The sequence below is a fragment of the Choloepus didactylus genome, chromosome 14 (genome assembly GCF_015220235.1).
Source record: "Choloepus didactylus isolate mChoDid1 chromosome 14, mChoDid1.pri, whole genome shotgun sequence".
Classification (NCBI taxonomy): domain Eukaryota; kingdom Metazoa; phylum Chordata; class Mammalia; order Pilosa; family Megalonychidae; genus Choloepus; species Choloepus didactylus.
Genome location: NC_051320.1, coordinates 95,264,300 through 95,281,866, shown reverse-complemented (window position 1 = coordinate 95,281,866; position 17,567 = coordinate 95,264,300). Strand labels below are relative to the sequence as shown.

Genomic DNA, 17,567 nt, shown 5'->3' with positions numbered 1-17,567 from the left:
GATCTTCATATACATTAATCTTAGAGGTAATAATCATTTTTAAAGACCCAGCTAAAACCAATAAAATGAACAGAAAAATAGAATCCACTTTTTGGTGGAATCTCAGTTTGGGGGTTTAGATATGTTTTGTCATTTGGTAGGAATTTGTATGTCTATTCTTTTGCAATATACAATGTTTTATATGAAATACTGAACAGTCCCTGGGAAAGCAATTCAGTCCACCTCCCATCCAATTCCTGACCCCGTATTGCCTTGTTCTTTTCTACTTGTCGAACCGAGCATGAGCAATTAAACTTCTCAGATGAATTCTAAGCTTTGGCCTCAGCGTGCTGTACCCTCTCCTTTTAGGTTGCACCCTGGCTGGTTCACCTCCTTCTGGGGACCCAGTGAGGAGTTGGTAGAATATTTTGATTTATATCTGAGCAGAGTAATCAGATAGTCTTAAAAGATTGTCAGTGAAGGATGTGTTTAAGCAGAATTAAAAAATATTAACAAGAACTAGAAGATGTGGTTACTCAACTGTAAAAAAAAAAAAAAGCTACTCATCTTCCAAGTGTTTTACATAAACTAATTTAATCCTTTAATCCTTACACAAACCCAGTGAGGTAGTTTATTATCCCAGTTTTACAGATGTGCAAACATGGAGGCAGAGCGAGAGTGAGTAACTTGTCCCAGGTTATGGAGCTAGTAAGGGGCAGAGCTGGGATTTGGGCCCTGGCCAGCTGGTTGCAGTGGGGTTTAGGGGTATCAGCATAGCTGTGGATCTATCTATAGTCTAGGTGTCAATCAGCAGGGCGGGGGGCTGGTCCCCTAGAAAGTGTGAGAAAGGGAGAGTTCTCCTGAGGCTGGCAGTGGTGGCATGGCCAGTGTCTGTGGGCACCGAGGTCAGCCTCATCTGTATAAGCAGCACATCTGTCCCTGTAGCAGAAACTAGTCTACTGAATTCTCTAGAAAACTCCTCTTGCTAAATTCTCTTGAACATTCTCACCACCTAATTTACTGCTTGTGATTTGGCTGTTGAAAAAATATGCTTATTGTTAAACCTTGATATTTTGGTCTGATTGATAATCTTGTCTCCTTTTAAGTTAAGAAGTTAAACCTTCAATTTTTCTGTGTCTGTCTCTTATGATTTTGGTTAATGTGAAAACACTCCACTGGAGCCTGAAATTATTGATAGGCTAATTTGTGAGCACATCGAGGTACTTCCACCCCATGGAGACCTGGCAGGATGATTCCACTTTTTTCTCATCGTGTGGTTTCTTTAAAAAGTACCGGTTACTTGTCAACTCATGATGAAAACCCAGAGGAAAGGCAGGTGCCTGGCTAGCTGAATACAGAAGTCCTCTTGGGTTTTACTCAAACCTTTTTCAGGATATGTGATGTGGGAGTCTTTGGGTCTTGGCTTGACTCTTACCTAGGAATTAAGCAGCTGACTTGATAAATGCAAGCACTGCTTTAGCAGGTAATGTCTCTGCAGGATTTTAGGGTGTTTGTAAATTTGTAAATTTTTAATTCCAACTGGGCCCTTTCCAGTTCAAGGCCAAAAGTGAGACTCAGTAGCCCCTTGGCTTTCTGGGGGGGCAGATCTCAGAACCAGATCCCATAGAGGGCTTCAAGCCAGAAGTGTGCCTGTTCAGCACTCTGCTGGCCGTGATGCCGGCGCCTGGTGCTTGCTGGCTTCTGCCTGGGTCTGGGGCCTGCTGCCCTCGGGCCCACCCTGGCCCTTTCCCTGCTCTGCCTCTCGGGGGGTTGGCCCCGGAAGGCTGCCTTTCCCAGGCTTTCCTGTCAGCTGGCTTCAGTGGGAAAGCCAGTGGAGCGCCTGGACCGGGATGTGGAGGGGGCTGAGGAGGGGGACGTGGAGGGGGATGTGGAGCGGGGTGGGGGAGCAGAGGTTATTTCTGCCCCTCCCTCTCTACTTCTCTCTGCTTCAGGCCCGTCTCCCACCTGGCAGGCCCACAGTTCCAGGGCACTCCAGGTGACCTCCCCTCTCCATCCCGGGGCTCAGGTGGCACACCACTTCCTCCTTGGTCCCTGCAGCCCTGGTGGGCTGTTCCTTTGCACCCCCGTGTGGCTTCTGGTCGTCCCATCAACTGCACTACCAGTTTGCTGCATTAAATTCCCTTTATTGTAAATGTTTCGAGATAGTTTTGTTTTTCTGGTTAAATCCTGACTTTATGCCGTCATGACTGGATTTCCCTCATCCTGCTGTCAGTTTCCTCTGTGCAGCGCATGTGTGGACCTGAGTTAATTTCAAACGATTTGATTTAGACCGAAGTTTCCACTGAAATTTGATGAGTCTTATGTCTGTACATGAGCATCTCTAATAAACGTAAGCTGTGCCCATGCATGGATTTCATCTATCCAGAAACTTCCCTCTTTCCCCACAGGCAAGAAGCCTCCCTAGTAGGCTAGATCATCAAACAGATCGCAGAGTCCCAATCAGAAAATATTAAGTACCTACGAGTGCGTTGAAAGGAGACGGCTGCTGGGAAGCCCAACTAGATGTTAAAGTCTGTTTGGTAAAAAGCCGCCCATCATTCGTGGTTGAGTTTATTCTTCACTTTCTGTAAAAAATTACTGGGGAGCACAGATGACAGATCCACAGTGAAGTAGGTGAAGAGGACGTAAATGGCAGAAAACGGTTGTTGCAAGTTGTACCTCCACACCAACGAGAAGTCATAGTTGTCTGCGTGGTTGTGAGGAAGAGATGGACATTTTTATGAATTAAATAAAATAACTTTAAAAGCTCTGCAACCTGAGCACATTTTGTACGGGGCCCAGTTCATCACTTGAGGCCTTGAGAAGTCAAAATAATCAATGATTGTGATAATGACTCAGGTATCAAAAGTTTAAGTCATATTTCCTATTTAAAAGGTACAGCACAGTATAATATATTTGCCCAAGTTTTTCACAAAACCGAAAAGTTTTTAGGTTTAGGGGGCTGTTCCGGTTTGCTAATGCTGCCCTTTTGCAAAACACCAGAAATGGATTGGCTTTTATAAAAGGGGTTTATTTACTTTACTTCAGCCATAAAGTGTCCAAGGGAAGGCATCAACAAAGGGTACCTTCACTGGAGAAAGGCCATTGGCATCCAGAAAACCTCTGTTAGCTGGGAAGGCACGTGGCTGGTGTCTGGTATGGAGTTCTGGTTTCAAAACGGCTTTCTCCCAGGACATTCCTCTCTAGGCTGCAGCAGCATCTGGGCCTGCGTGGCTCTTTTTAAAGTACTCCAGTGATCCAATCATGATCCACGCAGAATGGGTGGGGCAGCACGTCCATGGAAACATTCAATCAAGAGGTCACATCCTAATCAAATGTGTCACTCACAGTTGGGTGGGTCAGATCTCCATGGAAACACTCAATCACAAGTTTCCAACCTAATCAATACCAATACATCTGCCCCCACAAGACTGCATCAAAGATAATGGCGTTTTGGGGGATATAATACATCCAAAGTGGTAAAGGATGTTTATGGGAATGCTACTTTCTGAGTAATTTTCCTATAAACCTACAACTGCTCTAAAAATAATGTCTACTAAAAAAGTTTTTAGGGTAATCTGGAAATCCAGAATTCCCAAGGTTCTGTGTAGCTGGAAGTTTTCCGATTGTTGATCTGTTAGCTCATTTTACAGGGGCCTGGTGTCATGGAAAAGTGTGACTTTGAGCATCCTTTAGCTCCTTGAGAGTGCCGGGTTAACGATATCTGTCTGCTACTTTGTAGGGTTGCTCTGAGAATCATGTTCGATGCTTGTAACGTATTGCAGTTGGCAGATAGTTGGTGTGCAATAGAAAGCACCTATATATATATGTATTTTAATGGTGGCTTCTAGCTTGGAGTGAATTTTAGTCTGCGTTTAAAAGTAGAGATCACAGTGCACAAAATAGGTCTTAAATAAAACTGTAATCATGGGGTTTATTCTCTATAGACAGAATTGAATGGAGATGTTATTTTAATAAGAATATATTGTTAAAAATATTAGACAAAATTACTTATGGGAGTTTATTTGAGCAGCTTATGATTCATGAATTGGGAGCTCCACCAAGGGGGCGGAAAGGGGTAATTTATACAGGGCAAACATAATTTATACAGGGGTAATTTATACAGGGTAATTTATACAGGGCACCAAGGGGGGGGGTGTGTTTTACAAAGTAGGAGGCAGATAGCAGATATCCATTTATTGGTGTGGTATGCTTGTCCATTCCAATAAGCTCTCTCTACTGGATCCAAACTGGTATAACACCAGGTGTTGCTCCTGTGCAATCCTGTAGGGTTTATTCCCCTGCAGGTCAGTTTTTGTCTTCTGGAAAATCCTTTCTCCAAAAGGTGCCCCTCCCAGCAAGGCCCAACGTAGGCAGCCCTTGTATTTTACGTAACTGTGTTAGTGGGAAACATATTTTTGAATCTTGTTAATCTGTTTAAAAATGATCATGGCCAATGATAAACACAGCTCTTGAAAGTAGTATTTCTTAGGGTTTGTTTTACCCTTGTGGGAAATTGCATTTTACAGAGAAGGCTAATTGGATCTCATTGAATTTGGATAGTTTAGCGAATGTTCAAGGCTTTTAGAAGCGTCTTGATAATAATGAAGTTAATTATTTTGTATTTTAAACAACTGTCTACAAAGCTACCTTCTAAAAGTTGGAAGTCCTTAGCTTGATGAAGTGCACAGTAAATCTGCATGTGTGTATAATTTTAGGGGGTTCGCCATATATTTCAGCATAACTTTTGGCGTCCCTCCCCCCCATTCCAGAGTTTTGATGTATATTTGCACAAATAAATGAATATTCCTTTGTCATTTGGCTTACTTGATTGAAATGAGAAATTCTCATGCTTGTTTACAAAGATTTGGGGAGCATGAGCTTAGAAAGTGGGAAGGGAAGGAGGTAAGGATGCACTTTACATTTCATTTAGGATATGAGTAATGGTAGCTTTTTTTTTCCTTCTAAAGGAGCAAAAAGGCATTGAACTTATATTGTTATTCATAATTGCTTTTCTGATCATATAGCAGTGCCTCAGATTTTTCAAGAGTATCTGAATTATGAAATGTGATCTAGTAGTAACTTTAAAAGTAGTTTTGTTTTCCAAATAAAAGACCATAATCTGTTCTTTCTTCCAGGGGCACAGGAAGTTCTCATTGATCCAGGTACACGATCTATGTGCTCAGTTTCTTTTCTTTTTCTTGTGGTGGTTGTATTTTTAAGTGCTTGTTTCATGGTGATGTGAATGAATGGTTAAAATTTCTGGATTATGATCTTTGGAACATTCTGATTTAAATAACTTTAAATCAGAGCTATTAAAAACCTGATTACTGTGTAGTGCTTGTTGGTGGGGCACCCTGCTGCTTTCTGTGTCTGTGGAGGGGATCAGCCCCCCTCCGGCATGGTTGCCTGAGTGACCTGAGAGGTGTGGCCTTGATTCCTGGAATGCACTGAGCATGCTTCTCCTGGTAATTCTGAATTCATTCACAGTAATGACCTTGTTTTGATTCTATAATTTATGCTCCTCTCAATATGAATTTGGATTCTACACTGTATTTTGTATATGTTCTTAACAGGGAAAGAAAGTTTGCATTTTTTACTGAGGTGGGTCTTTTTTTCCCCTTAACACTGTCTGTAATTAATATAGCTAAAATCCCTTTTATCACATTGCTTAATTATTTCATGATGAGGTCTGTTATTTTCTGGCTTAATGAGAAACAGTGACAAAGAGTAAATAATTTTAAAGTGAAAAACTTCCTTCATTTGAAGCATCTGATTAGTTGTGCTTACACAAGCTTTGAAACCAACACATTTACTTTTATCTCATTGGTATCTTGACTGTGAAACAAAGCTGCTTCCATTTCCAGATTTCTGTTTTAATATTTGTAGTGAAGTTTTTCTCTATGCTGATGGGAGTTTCTTGATGTGGTTTGTGGAAAGCATAGAGAAAGGAAAGTAAACGCTTTGTGTTGATTTTAGGGGACCTCAGTTAAAAAAGCACTGGAGGGCTCTATCGAGGCTTCATGTCACCGAGACATGGAATGGCCCCCTCGGCCTACATTGATGAACACTTACGTAGGAATTTGATGTATTGGTATTTGACCAAAGGAAGTTATGAGCTCTAATCTGGCTCGTTATGCCTCAAATAGAGTACTGATTTCAGTATGTTGATACTTGACTTTGTAGAAGAAATTAGATGCTTATACCAATTAGAAGTAGCTTGGAGCCATAAGAAAAGTTTATTTATGATTTTCAAAGTAACGTTGTACAATGATGAAATTGAGTTTAGAGTGTTGGGAGTAAAAGTAAGGATGATTCTGTGGGGCTTTGTTAGGCAGGGATCCAGCTGCGGAGATTAAAATCAACAGGAAGGCACAAAGGAACCAGCATCTGGCATTTGGTGGCATGTTCTGTAACGGCCCAAATTAGCAAAAAAATTGATTTGCTCTCTCCTTAACCAAAAGAGAGCAGGTAAAGAGAACGGAAATCTTGCTCCCCCACCCTCTTCCCATTCCTGCCCCACAGGCGGTGGAATTCACCTGTCTTCCTGCTTGGCTCACTCTGGCCTGGTGCCTGGACTGAACACATCTCATCCTGCCCTTAGTAAGATCTTACCTGGCTGTCGAGCAAATATGTTGGTAGTATATGTGCTGGGAGGGAATCATTTCACGGTTTCTAGGAGCAATGTGATTTGATTCTCCTTAGTCCCTAAATCTGAAGAGCTACCCTTCTTTTATGGGTTATAAACTTGTTCAGCTCCATAGAAAAGCCATTCACGTGAAGCTATTACAAAATTGACCTGCTTTCATTTTACTTTTGAGTTTTAAATGGATGTAGTATTTGAAGCAAACTCCTTCAGAAAGTTTTTTTCTACCTGGTTTACCCACAACTTTCTAAAACCGGAAAGAAAAGAGTTTGAGATTCTTTGTGTGTTGGCTTCATTGCTTGCTTTAAGAACAAAGCTTCTCCAGTCATTTCTAGAAGCTAGGCTTCTGAGTCCTTGATCAATATTTTAAATTTAATGCTTCTTGGTGTCAAATTATTTTTTCTCATTATTTCTGAACATTTTGTGTACATTCAGTAACTGTCCCAAGTAAAATGATCTGGCCAATTTCAGTTAACTCAAATTTACTTTTTCCATTTTCATATTGAGAGGATTTTCTTTTTCCTATAATAAAAATGAGCAATTAGCACTTATATGACAGGAACCTTTTAAGGTGCCCTTTTTTTTTTTTTTTAACAGCCACAGTTCACATAGCATACAACTCACCTATTTAAAGTGGGCAATTCAGTGGTTTTTTAGTGTGTTCACAGAGTTATGCAACTGTCACCACACTCGATTTTAGGACATTTTCATCACCCCAACAAGAGCACCACATCCCCACCGCCATACCCATTAGCAGTCACTCTCCATATCCCCAATCCTGGACACCACTAATCTATTTTATGTCGCTATGGATTTGCCTCTTCTGGACATTTCTTGTAAACAGAATCATGTAATATGTGATCTTTGTGACTGGCTTCTTTTACCTAACATTTTCACGATTCATCCATGTTATAGTACTTCATTTCTTTCTCTTTTTTGGAGGGGGGAATATATATCATAAAATTTGCCATTTTAATGTGTGCATTCAGTGGCATTAATTACATTTACAGTGTTGCATTACCATCCATATGCTCCATTACCAAAACTTTTTTTTTTTTTTTAATCATTTCAAACAGAAACTCTGTATCCATTAAGTAGTAACTTTTCATTTCTGCCTTCCCCTGGTAACCACTAATCTACTTTTTATCTCTATGAATTTGTTTATTCCAGGTATTTCATAAATGTGGTATCGTACAGTATTTGTCCTTTTGTGTCTGGCTTCTTTCACTTAGCTTGTTGTTTTCAAGGTTCTGTCATGTTGTATCACATATCAGGGCTTCATTCCTTTTTATGGCTGGATAATATTCCATTGCATGGATACATCTCATTTTGTTTATCCATTCACCCATTGATGGACATTTGGATTGTTTTCACTTGTTAGCTATTATGAATAATGGTGTTGTGAAATTTGTGAGACGTTTTTGTGTTTTCAGATATCTCGGGTATGTATCTAGGAGTGGAGTTTCTGTCTCCTATGGTAACTGTATGTTCAGTGTTTTGTGGAACAGCCAAACTGCCTTCCATAGTGGCTGCAATACTTTATATTCCCACTAGCTATGTGTAAGAGCCCCTTTTTCTCCACATCTTCATCAACACTTTATATTGTCTTTTTGATTATAGCCATCTTAGTGGGTGTGAATTGGCATCTCATTGTCATTTTGATTTGCATTTCCCTGATTACTAATGACATTGAGCATCTTTTCATGTGCTTCCTGGCCATTTGTATATCTTCTTTGGAGAAATGTCTATTCAGGTCCTTTGCTCAGTTTTTAATTGGATTATTTGTTTTTTAATTGAGCTGTAAGATTATTTTTATGTTTTATATGCAAGTCCTGTTTTAATTTGCCAGAGCTGCTAACACATGTACCACAAACTGGTTTTTGCGTAACAATCAGAATTTATTGGCTGACATTTTTTTTGAGGCTAGATGAAATCCAAAATCAAGATACTGGCAAGGCTTCCTTTCTCCCCGAAGACTGTAGCACTCTGGTTGCTGCTGGCAGCTCTTGAGGTTCCTTGGCTTTTATCTTTGCCTCCTGTCATGTGACCAAGTCCCTTCTCACTTCTGTGGCTTTCAGGTTTGCTCCCTGTTCCGATTTGCTAATGCTGCCATTATGCAAAATACCAGAAATGGATTGGCTTTTATAAAGGGGGTTTATTTGGTTACAGAGTTACAGACCTACAGCCATGAAAGTGTCCAAAGTAAGGCATCAACAATAGGATACCTTCACTGAATAATGGCTGATGGTGTCTGGAAAACCTCTGTCCCTGGGAAGGCACTGGCTGGTGTCTGCTCTGGGGTTCTGGTTTCAAAATGCCTTTCTCCCAGGACATTTCTCTCTGTGCATCTGGGGGTGTTCTCTTAGTTTTTCCCAGGCAAACTCTATTAGCAAAAGTCTACTTTCAGTGGCCATCTCCAAAATGCCTCTCTCAGCTGTAGCATTCTGGGCCTGTGATGGATTTTTTTTTTGTGCAATTTTATTGAGATATAATCACATAAAATACAGTCATTCAAAGTGTACAATCAGTTGTTCATAGTCTCATCATATAGTTGTGCTCTCAGCACCACAATCAAACTTTGAACATTTTCATTACTCCAAAAAATTAAATAAAAATTAAAATAAAAAAGAACATCCAGAACATCCCATTCCCCTCCTCCACCCATTGTTCATTTACTTTTTTTAAAATACAGTTTCATTGAGATATAGTCATACACCCTACAGTCATCTACAGTGTACAATCAGTTATTCACAGCCGCATCATACAGTTGTGCGTTCACTGTGATGGATCTTTTTAAAGGACTCCAGTAAACTAATCAAGACCCATGCTGAATGGGTGGGGCCACACCTCCATGGAAATAATTGTCAAAGTTATCACCTACAGTTGGGTGAGTCACATCTCCATGGAAACCTAATCCACGTATCCCTCAAGATTTCATTAAAAGATCAGGGCTTTTTCTTGGGGGACATAATATATCCGTACGGGCACTTTTTAAGGCCTGGAATCCAGGTTAAGGCCAACCCTGCTTCAGTTGGCCACCCCTAACTAAAAATTGCGTCCTCAAAAGGTCCTATTTATAAATGGGTTCACACAAACAGGGATGGATTAAGAACATGTTTTTGCTGGGGTGTATGACTCAATCTACCACAAATCCCTTATCAGATATATGATTTGCAAAAATTTTCTCCTGTGAGTTGTCTTTTCACTTTCTTGATGATGTCCTTTGAAGCATAGAAATTTTAAATTTTGATGTTGTCCAATTTATCCGTTTTCGTTGTTGCTTGTGCTTTTGGTGTTGCATCTGAGATCTAAGGTGTTTTTTTTATAGACCTTACCTAGAAAGTCATTTGATCCTCACGTCCATTCTAGGAGAGAGGTACTGTTGCTAACCCCAGCCCATGGGTGAGGAAACTGAGATGCAGAGGGGTGCACAGACTTGCTCAAGGTCGAGGCTAGTACGTGGTGATATGGGGGTTCACGCCCACGAGTTTCTCACCGACATCTGTCCTCACCACTACTCTGCGCTCCCTTCTATGGAAACCGTTTAGTAAAAACTCAAAATTGCTTACTTTCTGTCTTGCCATTTTTCTCCCTTTATTCACCTTGTGGAGCTCAGTGCTGGTTTATTTTAGGTCTAATGGAGGTGGAAGCCTTAATCTCTGATTACGTACCCTTCAGTGATGAATGTTGTTTGATGGTTGATAAAGTTGGGCTTAAGCCTTTTTTGGTCATCGCACTAAAATTCAGTTCATGACTACAAGAATATCAAGAAAGTATTTGATTGATTTCATTTTGTTAACTGATGAAGTTCGAATCCCAGTGTTGAAGTAGGTTGTAAGCCCTCCACGGATTGTTGTCTTCCTTTTATTTCATTTATTTCTGCATTGTGTCTAGGATAGTCCTTCCTGACCAGCAGATTGGTTAGAACAAGAATGTCATGAAGGGTAGGGACAGAATTTTTACAGTGGTAGCCGTTGTTCATTTCACAGGGGAAAAGATAACATTGAAATGCCTTTCAGATCTATTTTAAAAAGCCTGGAATTTTCAGAGTTCCACAAACCATATGAAAGCATTTTCAGTAACTTTAGATCTATCTTAGATGTATTTTGGTTACATAGCAGAGTAAATTCATTAACTAGGCTTGACAAGAGAAGTGCAATATTTATTATTTGTCTCAATTAAAATATTCTGCCTTGGATTATTTTTTCGCTTATTGTGAAAGTTGCGTTCAAGGTAGAGAATTTATAAAGTAAAGATAAACAAATAAATTAAAATTTACCCATAATTTCTCCACCTAGAGATAAGTTGTAGTAAGTTTTGAAATAGGGAAGTATGACTCCTCCAAATTTGTTCTCCTTTTTCAAGATTGTTTTGGCTATTCTGGGTCCCTTGAATTTCCATATGAATTTTAGGAGCAGCTTGTCAGTTTCTTCGAAGAATCCAGCTGGAATTTTGTAGGGATACATTGAATCTGTATATCAATTTGGTGAGTACTGCCATCTTAAGAATAACAAGTTTTCTGATCAATGAACATGGTATGACTTTCCATTTATTTAAGTCTATTTTAATTTCTTTCAACAATGTTTTGCAGTTTTCAGAGTATCATTTTGTTCTTCTATTAAATTTATTTTTTCTGCTGCCATTGTAAATTCAATTTTCTTAATTTTGTTTTCAGATTGTTCATTGCAAATGTATAGAAATACAAATATTTTTGTGTTCTGATCTTGTATCCTGCAACCTTGTATAACTTGTTTATTAGTTCTTATAGTTTTTTAGTGAACTCTTTACTATTTCTTATATGCAAGATTATGTCTGAATGTCAAGATAATTTTACTTCTTCCTTTGTAATCTGGATGCCTTTTGTTTCACCCCCCCCCCCCCCCCAGCAGCCCTGGATAGTACTGCCAGTACAGTGTTGAATAGAAGTGATAAGAAAGGACATGCTTGTCCTATTCTTGATCTTAGGGGCAAAGCATTTAGTTTTTCACCAGTAAGTATCATGTAAGCTGGGGGTTGTTTGTAGATGCCCTTTATCAGGTAGAGGACTTTCCTGTCTATTCCCGAGGTTTTTTGTTTTTTATTTTTTTAATTAATCAAGAAGGAGTGTTGAATTTTGTCAGATGCTTTTTATGTGTCTGTTAATATGATCATATGGTTTTTATCCTTTATTCTATTGATATGGTGTAGTGCATTAATTGCTTTTTAGATTTTTAAACCAACCTTGCATTCCAGGGATTTTTATCTCTGTATTTGTAAGAAATACTGGTCTGTAGTTTTCTTTTGTTATGATGTCTTTGTCTGGTTTTTGTATCAGGGCACTGTTGTCCTCATAGAATGAGTTGGAAAATGTTTCCTCCTCTTCTATTTTTTGGAAGAGCTCGTGAAGGATTGGTTTTAATTCTTATTTAAACATTTGATAGAAATTACTAAAGAAGCTATTTGGTCCCATGATTTTCTTTGTGGGAAAATTTTTAATGACTGATCTTTACTTATTAAAGGTCTATTCAGATATTCTGTTTTTTTCTGGTATCAGTTTTGGTAGTTTGTGTTTTTCTGGAATTTGTTCATTTAATCTAGGTTGTCTGATTTATTGCTTTACAATTGTTCACAGCAGTCCCTTATAATCATTTTTATTTCTGTAAAGGCTGTAGTAATCTCCCCTCTTTCAGTACTGATTGTAGTAATTTAAGTCTTTTCTCTTTTTTTCTTAGTCTAGCTAAAGATTTGTCAATTTTGTTGAACTTTTCAAAGAATCAACTTGTGGTTACATTGATATTCTCTGTTGTTTTCCTATTTTTGGTTTAATTTCTTTCTGCTCTTTTAGACTTTCCTTCTGTTTGCTTTGAATTAGTTTGCTCTTCTTTATCTAGTTTCTTCATGTAGAAGGTTAGGCTTTTGATTTGAGATTTTTGTTTTCTTTTTAAATTCTGATATAAATTTCTCCCTAAGCTCTGCTTCTGCTACATCTCTTAAGTTTTGGTGTGTGATGTTTTGGTTTTTATTCAGCTCAAAGTATTTTCTAATTTCCCTTGTGATTTCTTCTTTGACTCATTGGTTATTTTATATTTATTTTTGATGGTTCTACCATTTATTGATGGGCAATTTTTTGCCATGTACTCTGCTCTATTTTTTTAATATTCACATACCATACAGTCATCCAAAGTGTATCATCAGTTGTTCACAGTATCATCATATAGTTGTGCATTCATCACCACAATCAATTTTTGAACGTTTTTGTTACTCCAAAAAATAAAAATAAGAATAAAAATAAAAATAAAAGTAAAAAAGAACACCCAAACATCCCATACCTCTCCTCCCCTCCATTATTCATTTACTTTCTGTCCCCATTTTTGTGTTCATCTGTCCATATGCTGGATAAAGGGAGTGTGAGCCACAAGGTTTTCACAATCACACGGTCACACCATGTAAGCTATATAGTTATACGATCATCTTCAAGAATTGAGGATTCTGGATTACAGTTCAACAGTTTCAGGTATTTCCTTCTAGCTATTTTAATACACTTAAAAACGAAAAGGGATATCTATATAATGCGTAATAATAACCTCCAGAATGACCTCTTGACTCCATTTGAAATCTTTCAGCCTCTTAGACTTTATTTTGTTTCATTTCCCTTCCCCCTTTTGATCCAGAAGGTGACTCATTGGTTATTTAGGTATGTGTTGTTTAATTTCCAAATATTTGTGGATTTCCAAAATATCCTTCTGTTGATTTGTAATACAAGAGGTTGTGGTCAGAAAACACACTTTGTATGATTTAAATTTGTTTACATTTATTAAGACTTGTTTTCTGGCCTTCCTTGTGGTCCATCCTGGAGAATTTTCTATGTGCAGTAGAGAAGAATGTGTATTCTGCTGCTGTTGGCTGAGTACTCTCCTAGGTCTAGCTGGTTTCTAGTGTTGAAGTCTTCTGTTCTTATTTTATTTCTGTAGGATTTTTTACGTGATTCTTCAGCCTGTTTTCAGCTTGCTTAAAAGCCACAGGTCCCTCAGTATTTCTTCCTAGGTCAGTTTCTCTGAAGTTCTTTTTATGATATTATCTCCAGGGTCATTCCAGGATTTTTATTTCTTGGGAAAAAATCAGACCCTCTAGTAGACTTGGTTCTTTAACAAGGCTGGCAGCTGTCAGTAACCCCACAGGGTGGCTTGAGGCTGATGTTCTTTTCTCATGATGCCCTGATGGTGACTTCTTAGTGGCAGCACCCACCGCTGTGGTGCTGCTGGTGGTGCCCACGTGGCAGGTGTCTCTGCTTTCGTTTTGCGATAGGGCGCCGTGTGGAAGGTGCCTGGGCTGGTGCCAGCCTGCCAGCAGTTGCTAGAAGTGTTGCCACACCGGCATTTGCCTTATCTGAGCTTATTTTGTTATATTCTCTTTATGGTTTTGCCTTTCTCTTTTATGCCCAGTCTCTGCTTTATTCCTCTTACTTTTGTTTTGTTCTACTTCTATGTCTGCTTGAGTTTCTACTTTTGTGCCTTCTATAGAACATTGCACATAATAGGAATTCGATTACTGTGTCTTGAATAAATGGTTAAATGATTGATGACTTGATACTTGAGAACCTTGGTGATGGTGTCTTTTTTCAACCATTTTTTCTCCTTACTTCTTAACTATGTCCTTTCTTTTTCTTTCCTCAAGCCTAGATTTTAGCCTGCCTGTGGCATTGATTTTCCTTTTTGTAGACTGAAGGTGTGTGTCTCGATGACTCCTGGTTTCACCAGTTCATGACAGTGTTACATGTGGGCTGTCAAAACTTTATAGATGTCAAGAAAGAGCAAATCGATTGCACACTAGTATTTTTAGAGCTTGTTATTTTGTTATTGAGGGAAATGAAATCATTCTCAGCCACTCATTCCTCTTTTGAGCTATGTTCTTATGACCTTTCCTACAGGGCTGTTGTTCTGGGTTGCCCCAGTGGATTTCCTCCCTGCTTCAGCATTGGAGCTAAGTTAGTCATTCCATGAGCCGTCATTATCAGTGGTACCCTTTCTTCAAAAGATGGATGGAGCTTTTACTCTTGCTCTGTGGGGGTCCTCCAACATGTCGATCATGTCCTGCTTGGACTGCATGAGCTATATGAAGAATGAAGGACCCACTTCATTCTGACCCCAGTTATCCTTCCTTTCCTTTCTCCATGGGAAAGAGGAGTAAAATTCAGTAATATAAAGGTAACTTGTTACAGCAATGAGAGAAATAAAGATTACCTTGATTAAATATTGTCTATTCCAGAAACAAATATATTGTACCTATGGGAAACACACAAAGCCTGATATTACAGTGGTTAGGAACACAGGCTCAAGATTGACTCCTACTCAGGAGTGGCCAGCTCTATTGTAATCTTGACAACTAGTAAGAATAATTAACCTCTCTTGGACTTTGTTTCCTAACTTGTAAAAATGGAGTACACTAAGAGTCTTTCCCTTGTAGAGTTGCTTTGGGTTGTGTATTAGTCAGGGTCCTCTAGGGAAACAGAACCAATAGGAGATACCTGTAAATGTGAGATTTTATAAAAGTATCTCACACAACTGTGGGAATGCACGAGTACCAATTCTGTAGGGCAGGGCGCATGAGTCCAAATTCTATAGGGCAGGCAGTGAACTGGCAACTCTGATGAAGGTCTTCAATGAACTCCCCTGGAGAGACTGGTCGGCTAAAGAAGTGAACATTCTCTCTCTTCTCCCTTAAAAGTCTTCACCTGATTGGATTGAATCCAGCAGATTGGATTCTCTCATTGTGAAGGCACTCCCTTTGTTGATGTAATCAGCCACAGATGCACTCAATTGGCTGATGATTTAATAAACAAGGACATTTTATTAACCAGCCACAAATGTCCTTGCAGTAGGTCCGTGGTTGCTTGACCAGACACCTGGGCACCGTAACCTGGCCAAGTTGCACATGAAGCTAACCATTACAGGTTGTAAATGAGAATTTGCATGGGAGTCCTAGGCTCAGGTCCTGATTCCCTGTAGGTGTGACATAGTGTAGCTTTTGTGTTACTGTGTTATAACCTCCTGTGTAAACTCTCATTGCTTCAAAGGGATGACTTGTGCTTGGAAATGGAAATCTCTCTTAGTCCTGTAAGTACACAACGAGATGTGCTGTTGGGTCTTGCTGATTTGAATCTGTTCTTTAAAAAGTATTTATTTTTGATCTTTTTTTCAAGCATGCCCTTATCTTTTATTATTTATAGTTCTACATTCTCATTTCTTGTGATTTTTACAGAATCGGAAAGAAAGAAAGCCCTAAACCACCTGCTTCTTCAAGTTTTCTTTTTAATTCTTTCTTCCCTTACTAGAGAAGGATTTGCATATGAAATTTTCTTTGTTTCTTTTTCTTAGAGTCTCTCTGTCCATTTGTCCACCTGTCACCGATCCATCTATCCATTTATCTATCTGTTCATCCTTCTTCTGTCTTGTTCCAAAATGCAGTTGAGGTGGCTTAGAGAATTATGGAGTGAAAAATAAGGAGGTGTGGAGATTGGAGCAGGCTTAGAAAACTTAGAGAAAGAAGCTTCCGGGTGTCAAGGCTCGTGTGAGGGGCACGTCCCGGGCCCGGGCGTCTGCTGCAGTCCGGCAGTGAGTGTGGCTCTCAGCTCCCACAGGCCAAGGGAAGTGGAATTTGTGGGTGATGTCGTCTGTAAGATAAACAGGCCTTTTCTGCTACTGCAGCCTAGGAGAGTTTTTTTCTGAGAGTTCTATGAAATAAAATAATATTTCTTTTTTTTTCTGTTAGAGTCTATGCGTAATTGGTTACATCCTTTCAGTGGAAACTTTTCCAAAACTCTTTCCCACATGAGTTTGACGGCTGGGAATTAGGTGGCTTTGCTTATTGACAGGGTTGGTCAGAAACAGAAAGAGATGACCGTGGAAGGAATGCTGATAGTTCTAGGTTGTATTTGTCTAGTATTGTGGGGTGCAGACAATGCTTTTGTATGTCTTATCTCCTTTGATGATCAGAGTGGCCCTTGGCTGGCACTCATCGCTCAAAACCATAAGATAACGCATGTTTCAAGACAACTCGTCTAGATGTTGTAAACGTGCTATTTTTATACAGTACATTTCATGTTCTTTAATAAAAAATTTGAACAGTGAGGAAAACTTATTCCAAGTTAACATTTAATGCAATGCTTTGATGGTAAGACTAATATGGGGAGAATATAAGCTATGAAGATTTTTAAAAATCATTATTTAAAATTCAGTTGGGTCTATTAAAGTTTTATCTTATTTATGCTCCTCTTGTAAAATGACAAAGAAACCCAGACAGGAAAAATGAAGATGATTTCTTTTCTTCCTCTTGGTTTGCAGGTGCCCTCACCACCAATGGCATAAACCCTGACACCAGTGCTGAAATTGGGCGTGCCAAGAACTGTCTTAGTCCCGAAGACATCATTGAGAAATATAAAGAGGCCATTTCCTATTACAGCAAGGTGATTTTATTGCTTTGTAAATTTTTTTACATAATTGTGTTGTTTCGTAATACTGTGGTTTCTCCTAATTATCTTTTCCGTAAGTACTTGTGTATTATTGCTTAACGTCTGCTTAATACCATATGCCTAAACATATTTTTTTATTCAAAATAATGCACATTTAATCTAATTAATTTGGAAAAAGGAAAAAAAAAAGACATAGCTTCCATATTGAGATAATCATTGCTAACATTTTTATATCTATTTTTCTTGTCTTTTTGTCAGTGTATATTATCTATATCATAAAAAATGGTGAGCATATTGTAGTTATTTACTGAGTGATGACCTACACTTTTCATTTGTCATACTATGTGTGTTTTTCTATGTCATTAAATCTTCCATGGCTTGATTTTTAATGACCCTGTATAGCATTCCATCTTGTGGATGCACCATTCTTTTCACTTTGGACTTAAAAATTTTTAAAATTACAAGTGTATTTACTGGAATGCTGTAAAAAGGAGC

General features: G+C 38.8%; 1 protein-coding gene across 1 annotated transcript in view; it reads left to right on the top strand.

Annotated features, from left to right (window-relative positions):
* TRAPPC9 (trafficking protein particle complex 9) overlaps positions 1-17,567 on the top strand; it is a 743,379-nt gene that overhangs the window by 23,994 nt on the left and 701,818 nt on the right. The window contains exons 5-6 of the mRNA XM_037803518.1: positions 5,118-5,144; positions 16,945-17,066. Of these exons, the coding sequence (XP_037659446.1) occupies positions 5,118-5,144; positions 16,945-17,066 (149 nt within the window). The remainder of the gene's footprint in view (positions 1-5,117; positions 5,145-16,944; positions 17,067-17,567) is intronic.